At 42.5% G+C, this 11,500-nt stretch overlaps 1 protein-coding gene across 2 annotated transcripts; it reads right to left on the reverse strand.

Annotated features, from left to right (window-relative positions):
• Nucleotides 1-1,585: 1,585 nt before the first annotated feature.
• On the reverse strand, nucleotides 1,586-7,580 carry LOC127055361 (neuropeptide Y receptor type 6-like). 2 transcript variants are annotated; one of them, XM_050962259.1, is made up of 3 exons: nucleotides 7,125-7,580; nucleotides 4,482-4,557; nucleotides 1,586-2,955 (listed from the first exon to the last, which is right to left on the reverse strand). In XM_050962259.1, exon 3 carries the CDS (start codon nucleotides 2,764-2,766, stop codon nucleotides 1,645-1,647), a length of 1,122 nt encoding a protein of 373 aa, XP_050818216.1. In that variant the 5' UTR covers nucleotides 2,767-2,955; nucleotides 4,482-4,557; nucleotides 7,125-7,580; the 3' UTR covers nucleotides 1,586-1,644. The 2 variants fall into 2 exon arrangements, with proteins under 2 accessions (XP_050818216.1, XP_050818214.1); XM_050962257.1 differs by lacking the exons at nucleotides 4,482-4,557; nucleotides 7,125-7,580 and adding an exon at nucleotides 3,540-3,677.
• Nucleotides 7,581-11,500: the final 3,920 nt, after the last annotated feature.

Consider the following 11,500-nt stretch of genomic DNA (forward strand, 5'->3'; position numbering starts at 1 on the left):
GTGAGTTGGATGGCACTTGTAGGGACTCATTTGGGGCCCATCCCAACTTTCATTTAAAAACAAAAATTAAGTCTCTAGCTCTTTTAATTGTGAACAAAGTCTGGAAACTGCAAACCAGCACAAGTGGGTATAAAACAAAGGAAAGTACTTGCTAGGGCTGAAAGCGAGAAGCGGAGAGAGGGTTGAGAGACCCTAACGAAGCTTCCTCCAGACTCACTTTTTACAGAAAATAAGTGAGTTAAGGACATATCCCAAAGAATGATTTTCCTAACCCCTCAGAAAACCATTCTTCCATCTGTGCCCACACTGCTCTAATAACAAGATACAGGGGTCAGGTACTGGTGGGTGGAGGGATAACTAAAAATTGTTTCACAGGCCAACTTAGAGAGACGAGTAGTCACATTGACTAAAGCACAAATGGAAGGCTCTCACATTCAGTGATGAGAGTGGTATAAGAGCCTGCGTAGAACAGAACTTGAAAATGCTAAGGCCAGCTCTGGTTGTCAGCGGTCTCAGCACTAGGACTGTGCTGACAGCTGCAGCCTCTGACAGCCATCTTGTGGCAGGTGCTTCCACCAGTGCTGTGGGATCTGCTCCAGTGAGAGCTCCTCTCCTGTTTCTCCCCCCACAAGCATTGCTCAGAGCCAATGGAGCACACACCACATAATGCCTGCACTCCCAATCCTTGCTGCTGCTGCTTCAGCATTGCACAAGGAGGAAAAGAGAAGAGGCAGGCCAAGCTGTTGCTGTACTGAGTGGAAGTCCAGGGGCTGCTTCTGGCTGCTTCCCCACCTCACCTCGCAATGCCTACCTGCCCAGCCCTAGATCTGAATCTGAAAATCTGGGTTCCTTCCCACCTTGTCCCTGACCTGCCATTTCTACCCAGAGAAATCCCATTGCCTGACCTAGCTCCTAGTTCAGCAGCCTGGGATACCTGGTTCTAATTTGCCACCCCTACCCATGCATACATCAGCCATGAAACCCAACCCTACTCATTAATTAAGGTAGACCACTTGCATCAAAAACCAAAAGGGAACCCCTTCTCCAAACTGCCATCCAGCAGGGGGACCTGCTCCCTACTGGACCAGCCACTCCTAGCCAGAAGCTGCAGGACATCCTGCCTGCCACTACTGCTACTAACAAGGGCTGCACTACCACCGTTGTGAGGGACAGCAGCCATGTAGATGGGCCATCTGAAGTAGCCTCTATGAGGTGCAGGGAAAATATGGCGGGTCAAGAGGCACAAGGCTAGAGGGCAGGGCAGAGGAGGGACTGGTGGATTTGGGGGCACCTTGGAATGGATGGATTATCCTAGGGAAGCAGAAGAGAGCATTTTACCCAGGGAATGTCACATGTATCACTGAGCTGGAAAATTTCTGAGGGAGGCAGTCATTTGTAGTGAAATCATGTGCTTAAAAATGATACGCTAATACTGCTGGTATTTCATAGTGTTGACTGTAAAGGATTTCTGGGGGATGATTTACTAGAATTAATAAGCAATAATGTTATGTAGAAGGAACAGTTTACACGATAAGTGTACCTGCTCCCACTGAACTAAACGGCAAAGACTCCCTCTGGCAATCAGCCAGAATCAGTAAATTCACAATAAATGCAGAGTTTTGGAGACTGTCATGCTGGATTATTTTAGCTATTCACAGGGGCATTATTTAATTTCAGGGACCCCTTGGATACATCAGTGTTCAGGGTTGAAAGGGCGATGTTCTCATATTCCTCCTGAGATGTGAAGCATCTGCAGTGGTGAATTAACACTATTAAATCCTTCTGGAAATTCTTGTTGAGAAATCCATAAAAGATAGGATTGATACATGTTGAGAGCATGGCTACCAGGTGGCACAATGTGAACACTAAGTTATGGTGGCAGTTCATCAGGGCCTCATAGTTCCAGTCAAAAACGACATTAAATATGTTTAGAGGCAACCAGCAAGCTGCAAAGGTCACGACAATTGAAATGAGCATCATATTAATCCTTTTGCTCTCATTTAGTCTGCTCTCATTCTCTCTGATCCCATCCACTTTACCATGTCTCCGCCGGAGACATACAAATATCTTGAGATAGCAGATAAAAATAAAGCCCAGTGGGAAGCAATACTGGAAAACCAGCAGACTGGTGGTAAAGACCAGTCGCTCTGTAACTGATGGCCATGCCTCAATGCAAACAACTTTGTTCATGTAGAAATCGCTATGGTAAGAGAGATTCTTAAAGGGTTCATCAGATAGTTGGTGGAATATAAAAAAAGGAATGGATATGATAAGGGAAACCCCCCAGATGAAGATAATTCCCCAGTAAGCGTGTAACATATTCGGCTTCCAGCCACGTGGATTCACTATTAACTGGTGTCTCTCAACAGCAATTAATACAAGTGAGAATATGGAGATTGTGACAGACATACTTTGTACAAAGGAGCTGATTTTACACATAGCCTCGCCAAATATCCAATAGTCCATCAACGTGTATGCAACTGTGACAGGAATGCACATGATGCATATCAAGACATCGGATAAGGAGAGATTGGCAATCAGAATATTTGTAACATTTTGAGCTTCTTTCTGTCTTTTTATTATAACAATCAGGCAAAGGTTTCCAAAAAGCCCCACTATTGTAACGACAGTATAAGCCGTGATGAGCAAGAAGACTGCAGGGAAAGAAGGTTGACATGAATCAAAGTGTGAAAACGGTGAGTTGCTGCTGTTTGCAATAGTTCGATTAAACAAACCCTCACTAGGATGCTGAGTGGGTTTCTCCATCCTAAAGGAATCCTAAAACCATGGACATAATTTAGTATGCAAAGCCTATTTTTTGGCCCTAATTATTTAGAAGATATGTTGCTTGGAGCTTCCCAAGCCCATGAATAATAGGATTCAATCTTTATGCTTGTTCTTCATGATGCTCTGTTTGAGCAGATCTGATACTAGTACTTACAGCGTTGAAGAATCCTGAAAACAAAAGCAAATGGTAAAACATTAGTGTTTAAACCTATAAATCAAAGAGATTGACACAAGTGGCTTGAGTCTGCCTTTTTGAGGTTCTGCACTCACAATTACAGAGAATCAATAGTTCGCTTCACGCGATTCAGTAACTGCAGCATATTATAGTAGAAACAGCAATGACCACTCTATTTAAGGTTTCATAACAGTTCTCATTCAAACACTCCTTTTTTTTTTTTTTTTTTAGTTTCACTTTCAGGATAAAATATTGCAGGGTCAATCTCTGCCCAAAGGTGTATATTTTTGGAAAGTTTGACCAAAAATGGTTCAGTCATTTTTGATTATCAGGAGAATAAAGAATAATGCTTCTGCCATCAAAGGGCCAAATTCAGGCCTGGCACCAATTTCCCAAAAATTATTAAGCAATGCTATAATATGCCAAAGTCTCCCTGTGACTTCATGCACAATGCTCTGTTGTTGTGCAGAAGTAATCTTAAAAAAAAGAAAAAAGAATAAAAGGGAACAGAGGGAATGTATCTGGTAAAGCATATTAGATTAACCACCCCATGCAATGTCCTGTCCTAGAACACTACCTTTATGAAGTCTGTAGAATATGAACATCATGGGTCCAGGGGGGAATACAGGAGTAGGGTGCAATGGTTGTGTACTGGATTTCCATCCTGGATGCCTTTTTCTACTTTTATTGATGTCAAAGAGACCACCTCCATTTGGCCCTAAATATAAGCAGAGACAAATATGGACCAGATGGAGGCAGCATCTTTCACATATACAGCAGTATCTTCATATGAGTGCTAGCCTCAGGTTCACTCCTTCCTTTCCATAGGTGCATGCTTTAATATTTGCACTAATTTGGTAAACAGCACAAAGAAATCTTACTGTAGCTAAATGCAGTATCTGGTCTATAAAAACAAAGACCGGATTCTCCTCTTACTCAGGAGCGGTGCCAGGGTTTTTGGCGCCCTAGGCGGAGGTCCTTCTGCGCTCCCGGTCGTTGGCAGCAATTCTGTGGTGGCGGGGGTCCTTCCGCTCTCCCGGTCTTCGGGACACTTGGGCGGCAGGTCCTGGAGCGAGTGAAGGACCCGCCGCAGAATTGCTGAAGACGACCCAGAGCGCAGAAGGACTCCCCGCCGCCGAATTGCCACCAAGGCTGGCAAAATGCCGCCCTCTCAAATCCTGGCACCCTAGGCGACTGCCTGGGTCGCCTAAATGGAAGCGCCGGCCCTGCTCTTACTTACTCCTGATTTATACATGTGTATGTGTAAATCTGTTGACATCAATAGACTTACACTGTTGTAAAACAGGTGCAAATGAGAGATCATGTTCAGCATTAATGAATCTATGGATTGGAAGTTAGAGACTAGTTAGAAGAGCTCAGTGAATTTCTGGGCAGAAACCCAAGAAAGAAAAAGTACCACATAGAATGGTTGCTTGCCCATCTTTCATTCTTAAAGACTAGACTTGTCACAACCTCTCGGTACATTTACAGCCCTTGAAACAACACAGATTTGACTCACCTTAGTCCCTTTGGTGGAAGGCATAAGGAAATAAGCCTGAAGCAGTCATTCTGCATCTGTAGCAGTAAACATTACACTGATAGCTCTGAGAAAAAGCCAGGAAGAGGAAGCAGTATAAATTTTAAGAGAAAACAAATAGAAGAAAACTCATTACGGCAAACACTTTCATTTACATACCCCACTTTTGTAAAATGCTCTATTAGGTCATTATATTTCTTAGGTCACCAAGACACAGGGATATTCAGTGGTTTGCATCATACAAATCTGTGGCTGAGCTGGGTAATGTACCAAGGTGTTATAACGCCAAGACCCATAGGACTCTCAGGTTTATAGCTGCCTGTAGAATTGTAGGGGCAGAATTCTAGCTTGGATTGTTTTCTTCAAATACCTCTGTTTGAAATGAGTCCTGCCATTTCAGATCAGGCAACTGAATCTAGAAGCTTGGGAAAGATCTGTCACAAGTGGGGATAAATCACTCTAATCCCAAGGAAAAGAAGAGTCTAGTGCAGGCTGGTTGGAATGAGGAGTGGCATTATGACTGTACTATGTGGTTCTGTATGGCCTTGCCGATACAAAGATGAGTGTTGAAGTCTGTGCTAAGGGAATAATACTAAGCACTGGCTTGGAGCTGTACGATTGTATGAGGGAGTGGAGAAGGAGACGCTAATGCAACCTAATGGCTGAAATAGCCTCCAGGGTCCTTTACGTGCACCCCCGCAACCAGTGAGGAAAGATAGCCACATGACAGCATGAGCATCCCAAGAAGTCACCTCTGTGAGTGCATATGCGAGGGCGTCTCTCTCAAGACTCCCAATGTGCCCTCCATTTTGAGTGATTTCAGTGAGAACTGAAGGTGTTTGGCAGCTTCCAGGATTGGGCCCCAAGTAAATTGGTGATGTGGCTAGTTGGAGAAGCAAGAAGTTGGAGAACAGGTGCTAAATTAAGCATATTCCTCTGGGATCCACTATAAATAGTGGTTGCTCTAAGTAGCAGTAATTGCCCCATTGGAGTTTTCACACACACAGCGATGTGTGTGCTGGAAAGCAAAGCTAGCCAGTAGGCATACTGTGCAACCATGGATATGTCTACACAGCAGCAAGGAGTGAGCTTCCCAGTCTGGGGAGACAAGCTCATGCTAGTGCACTAAAATCAGCAACATGGACATTGTGGCTCAGACTCTTAAGCCCACCTGGCCCCCTGGGTTTGAGAGCCCAACTCACAATATCCACACTGCTATCTTAGTGCATTAGCTTGATCCTGTCTTCCAAAGAGTCTTGCTGCCAGTGTTAGGGTGTGTGCAGGTCACAGACCCAGGGTCTGGTTGTATGGACGGATTGTTGTCCATGAGATGATCCTCTGGATCTCTGGCCTCTGCTCGTTGCACTGACCACTCACACTGTCTGACCCCAGGTCTGGGCCCTGCCTCCTTGAAAATAGGGTGCAGTGGGAGCCTATCTATTTAGGATCCATGCACCACCACAAACAAGCCCTGCTCTGCTGTCTCCCTTACTTTAGCAGGGGAGGCTATGTGGGCCCACCAGGAGATAAGGCTGAGCCAGCTTTGTGGTGTTTTATGCATTATTTATTATGTTTACTTATTTATCCACTATTTCACAATATAATTTAACGATCTCTAATTAAACGCCAATGATTATGTATCAACAAGTGCCGCATGTCCTCCTGCTGTGTTCAGTGTGGATTCTGGGACTCCCTTGGCACTTTCTACCTTCAAGTAATGTCCTTTTAATGACCTTGTAATGTGGGCAGTTGCAGTTTATTAACTCTTCGAACACTGATTGTATTTTGTCATTGTTCCAGGAAAAAAGCTTCATTCCTCATAATTGGAAATTGTTACTGGGTTGCTTGGTAATGTGGGTTAATGAAAGTGTATTTTAGCATATATGTCATAATAAAAGGTAATTTCAACATTTCCTCAGCCATAAGGTAATTCCACCCCTCTTCTTTCGACAGTTGGAAAAATACATAATCTCTAGCAAATGATGCCTTGGAAAACAACCTACACCGCCATGCTGTGCAGCATGTATTAATTCTATTGAACAACATTTTTGAACTAACCAGCAGTGTTAACCTAATATTTTGCATCATTGAATTGAGACTTAGGTTGGATGTAAAATTCTTTTTTTTCCCTTCAAATATTTACTAAGCGAACTAATCTCTGTAATACTGAGACACATACTTCTCATGCTACAATAACCATTTTAAAAAAGATTCATCACCATAAATAGACACAGAAGGTGTAATAGTATCCCAAATGATAAGCCATTTACCCTGTTCCTTCGTTGTGGCAGAAACATTCTTGAAGCATCCAGAAACAAATGAAAGTTAAAAGTCTAGTATGAACATAAAATAAGAATAACAACACACACACCCCTGTTTGAGTTTGCTGTGGGTTATGCCAAAGTTGGATATTTCCCTTCAAAGTGATTAGGAAAAGTTACAGTAAAAAAAAATCTATGATTTAAACTTGAAAGCACTACAAATGTAAAAGCTTCAAAAATTTGCCCTGTCATCCTTAAATTTAAGAAATGGGGAATAAAATAATACTTTGAAATACATATTTCAAAGATGTTTCCCCTTCAGATGGTTTGGTATTTTTGTCATTCAGCAGGTTCACGAATGCACTGACTTCTTACCTGTTAGAAAATTCAAGTCATATTTCCATACTTCTGTCTTTAACGGATTTTCTTTTCCTTTTCAGGTGAAGTGTAACGTCAGCAAACACATCTTCTTTGTGCCTGAAGAAATAAGAAGTGCATCTGTCTGCTGCTAAAGCCACATCTAAACTTTTCTTTCTTCCCTTCCTGAGCAAACTGCAGCTTCATTCAGATTTCCAATGGAGTACTGAAGCCACCTCACTGTGGAAAGGCTGCTGAGAAATAAAACAAGCTCTGGAATCCAAGAAGAAGGAAACACCAATGAGGAGAAAGCAGGGAGGAGAGAGGACCAGTAGCCATGGGGATGATATTTTCTTTCCCCGTTTTTTCAAGCATGATCTTGAAATCTCATTTTCAATTACCTTATCTGTTCTATAGTACAAATGTTTTCTTAAGACTCTCAGTTGGATTTCACATGGGTAAATATTTGCAGATGGCTTATTGCTTTTTCCCCAAGGGGGAATGAAAATACAGCCATACAGTAGACTGCTTAGAAGGAGAATACATGTTCTGTTGAAGTGACATTATTTGCCCTACTACAATTAAGACTGTGATTTTTCCATTATGAATACCCTCTATTTTAGGTATTTTATACCTGTGCTGTAAAAATTTCCTCAAGATCAAACCATAGCCCATTATCCAAGCTTGGGAAGAAATAGGATTCATGGTCATTACTGTTATTTTACAGTTTAAAATCATATACAGTCATTTCTTTAATAAGGCTTTTATTACATTTTATTTATTAACTATTTAGAACTGGAGGTGATAAGGAAGGAACTTGTTGGCTCAGGAAGTGGTGCAGGGACATTGAGCTTTTCATCTTTCGGTGAATTTTTTCCTCATATTCCTCTGCTCCCCAATGCCCCCATCTCCGATGCTATGTCGTCTTGGGGTTTTCAGTTTTGGGGAGGTAGTGACAAGAGGGAAAATTAGTCCAGAGCTAGTGGATGTTTGTGTGGGGAAAGCCGCAGGCAGAGCAGATGAAGGTTTCCTGTTAAGCTGGAGAAAGGGAAAGTAGTGAGCAAAACTTTTGGGAGAAAAGGGGGGAGGTCGATATTTTAAAAACCCCACAGAATGTGATCATTGAAAAGCAGTAGAATTTTCAGAATGAGGGAGAGAAATGATGAGGCTGTATCTATGCTGCATTATAGTATCGAGTAATAGTCTGAGTTTTTAGCACAGATTTTGTTTGTGTTATTATGAGGATAAATTTTCCTGAAGGATTGCTAGCATTTACGGTTTTGATCAGGTCAGAAATACTCTGAAACTAGATTTCATAATGTATTTTGGAATTTCTGCATCTGTTCCCAGTTAAACCCAAGAAATGGAACAGCACACAGAAATGGAGCATTAACTATAGATCATAAAAATTCTTAAGTAGCAACAACAAAGAAAATAAGTTAGTAAACTTTCAACAAGTATTTCAATTCCATTCAATTTAAGTTTTGGACAAAGGTTTGGGATAGTTCTTATCCACATGGGTACTCCACTCTTACTGAATGGATTTGCATAGCCTCCTGTAGAAAGAATGAAATATATGGGGGCTGATTCTAATCTCACACTGGTTTTATATTGGTGTAATTCTATCAATCTAATTGGATTTAATCTTGGTGTTAACTGGTATAAATAAGATTAATTTAAGTCCCAGAATTTCAAAGATGTAGTTGCTGGTGATCTGTTTGCACAACTCCCTAGGCTGGTGTAAGTGGGGTATATGTCCAGGAATAGAGGGATCAAGGTCTATTGTTTTCAGCCAAATTGTGTAGTATCTGTGTTTGCAAAATAGGTTAATGAATAGCAGAATTATATTTACTTTATATGAATTTTCATGCTACTTTTAATTGCTAAATAAAAATTAAGGCAAACAGCCTTTTACAGCAGGTAGAGACAGATTGATAACTTCATGGAAGGAAAGACTACATCTATATTAGTAAACAAATTTAATCTCTGTAATCTGATAACAAATAATTAACATCCTATTGTAGGTTAGACATGCTAAGCAGGACTAGTTGTAGATGTTGGATGTAGGAACTCTACCTCTGGGGGACCCCAGCAGCTCAAGGGGTGGTCTTATACCTCAGGACATAGTAGGAATTCAGTGAGGTGTGGGGGCGGGGGCAGGGTACCGGGGGATAGTCAGGGGACAGGGAGCAGGGGGCAGTTGGATGGGGCGATTGGCTAGGTGTGGGATTTGGTGGGGGGGGCTGTCGGGATGGGGGTGTGGATAGGGGTTGGGGCAATCAGGGGACAGGGAGCGGGGGGGTTGGATAGGGGGTGGGGTTCCGGGAGGGGGCAGTCAGGGCACAATGAACTAGGGGGTTGGATGGGTCAGGAGTTCTGAGGGGGGCAGTCAGGGGTTGGATGGGGGCGGGGCCAGGCTGTTCGGGGAGGCACAGCCTTCCCTACCTGGCCCACCATGCCATTTTGTAACCCCGATGTGGCCCTCGGACAAAAAGTTTGCCCACCCCTGCCCTAGGGTATTGGTTAAAATTGCCTCTCTCACATAGCTGTGAAAGCTGCAATTCAGTAATGTATGTATATAGTTTCCGATTCTTCATGATGAAGGGAGTTACTTTGAATTTACACCAGTGTAACTGAAATTTTGCCAATGTCTTGTGAATGTCTATGATAGAGCCTGAGTATTTCTTACTAATGAAAACTATCATCTATAACACTTCAAGAAGACATGGGAAGATAAGCTAAAGTAGATGGAACACTCTCTGGTGGCCTTGCCTCTCTAGGGTGAGGCAGATTGGTCCTGCTGTTTTTAAATAAAGATAAATGTCAGTCATATAAAGGCAAGACAAAAATATGCCCTACAGAGCCTCTGCGGAACAATACATAGATGTGGCCTACGACTAGATGGAAAAAAAGCAATGACATCATACAAAACAGTAAGAAGCTTTTAATGTAAGTAGAAAAATACATAAAGAGAGATTTGCAGCTGAGAAAATCAGAGTGCAACTAGCACTGACACTGGGTCCAGACCTGAAGTTCTTCCTCAGGCAGAACTCAAAATTGTGGATAACCTGGGTGGGCCAAAAGGCCCCCAAGCATAATTTAGAGCAAGTTATCCCAGCAGCAGTGGTCCCATAGGGACTGTACACATAGAGAGTCTGGTAGAATGCCATGCTATCTCCCCAATGTCTCACCCACCTTGGTATCTGCCCTCCCTCTCCAATCACACCACTATGATGCCAGCCCTTCATTACTCAACGATTCTCTTAACTTGTGGTAAGGGTAATAAGAACATAAGAAAGGCCATACTGGATCTGACCAATGGTCGACTTAGCCTAGTATCCAGTCTTACAAAGTGACCAGTGACAGATGCTTCAGAGGGAGTGAACAGAACAGGGCAATTATTGAGTGATCCATTGCCTGTCATCCAGTACAGCTTCTGGCAGTCAGAGCATGGGGTTCCATCCCTGATCATCTTGGCTAATAGCCATTGAAGGACCTATCCTCCATGAATAAATCTAATTCTTTTTTGAATCCAGTTATAATTTTGGCCTTCACATCATCCCCTGGCAACAAGTTCCACAGATTGACTGTGCACTGTGTGAAGTACTTCCTTATGTGAATTTTAAACCTGCTGCCTATCACCTTAATTGGGTGTCCCCTGGTTCTTGTGTTATGTGAAAGGTAAATAATACTTCCCTATTCACTTTCTCAATGCCATTCATGATCTTAATGATCTCTATCATATCCCCCATTAGTTGTCTCTTTTCTAAGCTGAAAACAGTCCCAGTCTTTTTAATCTCTCCTCATATGGAAGCTGTTCCGCCACCCTAATTGTTTTTGTTGCCCTTTTCCAATTCTAATAGATCTTTTTTGAAATGGGGCAACCAGAATTGTATGCAGTATTCCAGGTGTGGGCATACCATGGATTTATGTAGTGGCATTATGATATTTTCTGTCTTTCTACCTACTCCTTCGCTGTTGGTTCCTAACATTCTGTTAGCTTTTCTGGCTGTACATTGAGAAGATGTTTTCAGAGGACTATCCACAAGGACTCCAAGATCTCTTTCTTGAGTGGTAACCGATAATGTATACCCCATCAGTTTGTATTTATAGTGGGGACTATGTTTTCCAATCCTCAGAAGACCCCCATGGGAAGCTTTCAGGGTGCTTTGTGCTGCTAAGGTGGTAGCAGGTTCCGCTAAGGCAGAACAAACCAACTTGATCTGGGGCCGAGGAGCTAGCCCTAATTTTCTAGTCCTTACAGTTTTGAAGAAAACCTTCCAAATGTCACCGACATACTGAGGTTGCAGAAACAACAGCTTTGAGAAAGGGGTGAGTTGGTTCCATCCAACCATAGTAATGTTAGCTTTGAAGCCTAATGAT

The sequence above is a fragment of the Gopherus flavomarginatus genome, chromosome 7 (genome assembly GCF_025201925.1).
Source record: "Gopherus flavomarginatus isolate rGopFla2 chromosome 7, rGopFla2.mat.asm, whole genome shotgun sequence".
Lineage (NCBI taxonomy): Eukaryota > Metazoa > Chordata > Testudines > Testudinidae > Gopherus > Gopherus flavomarginatus.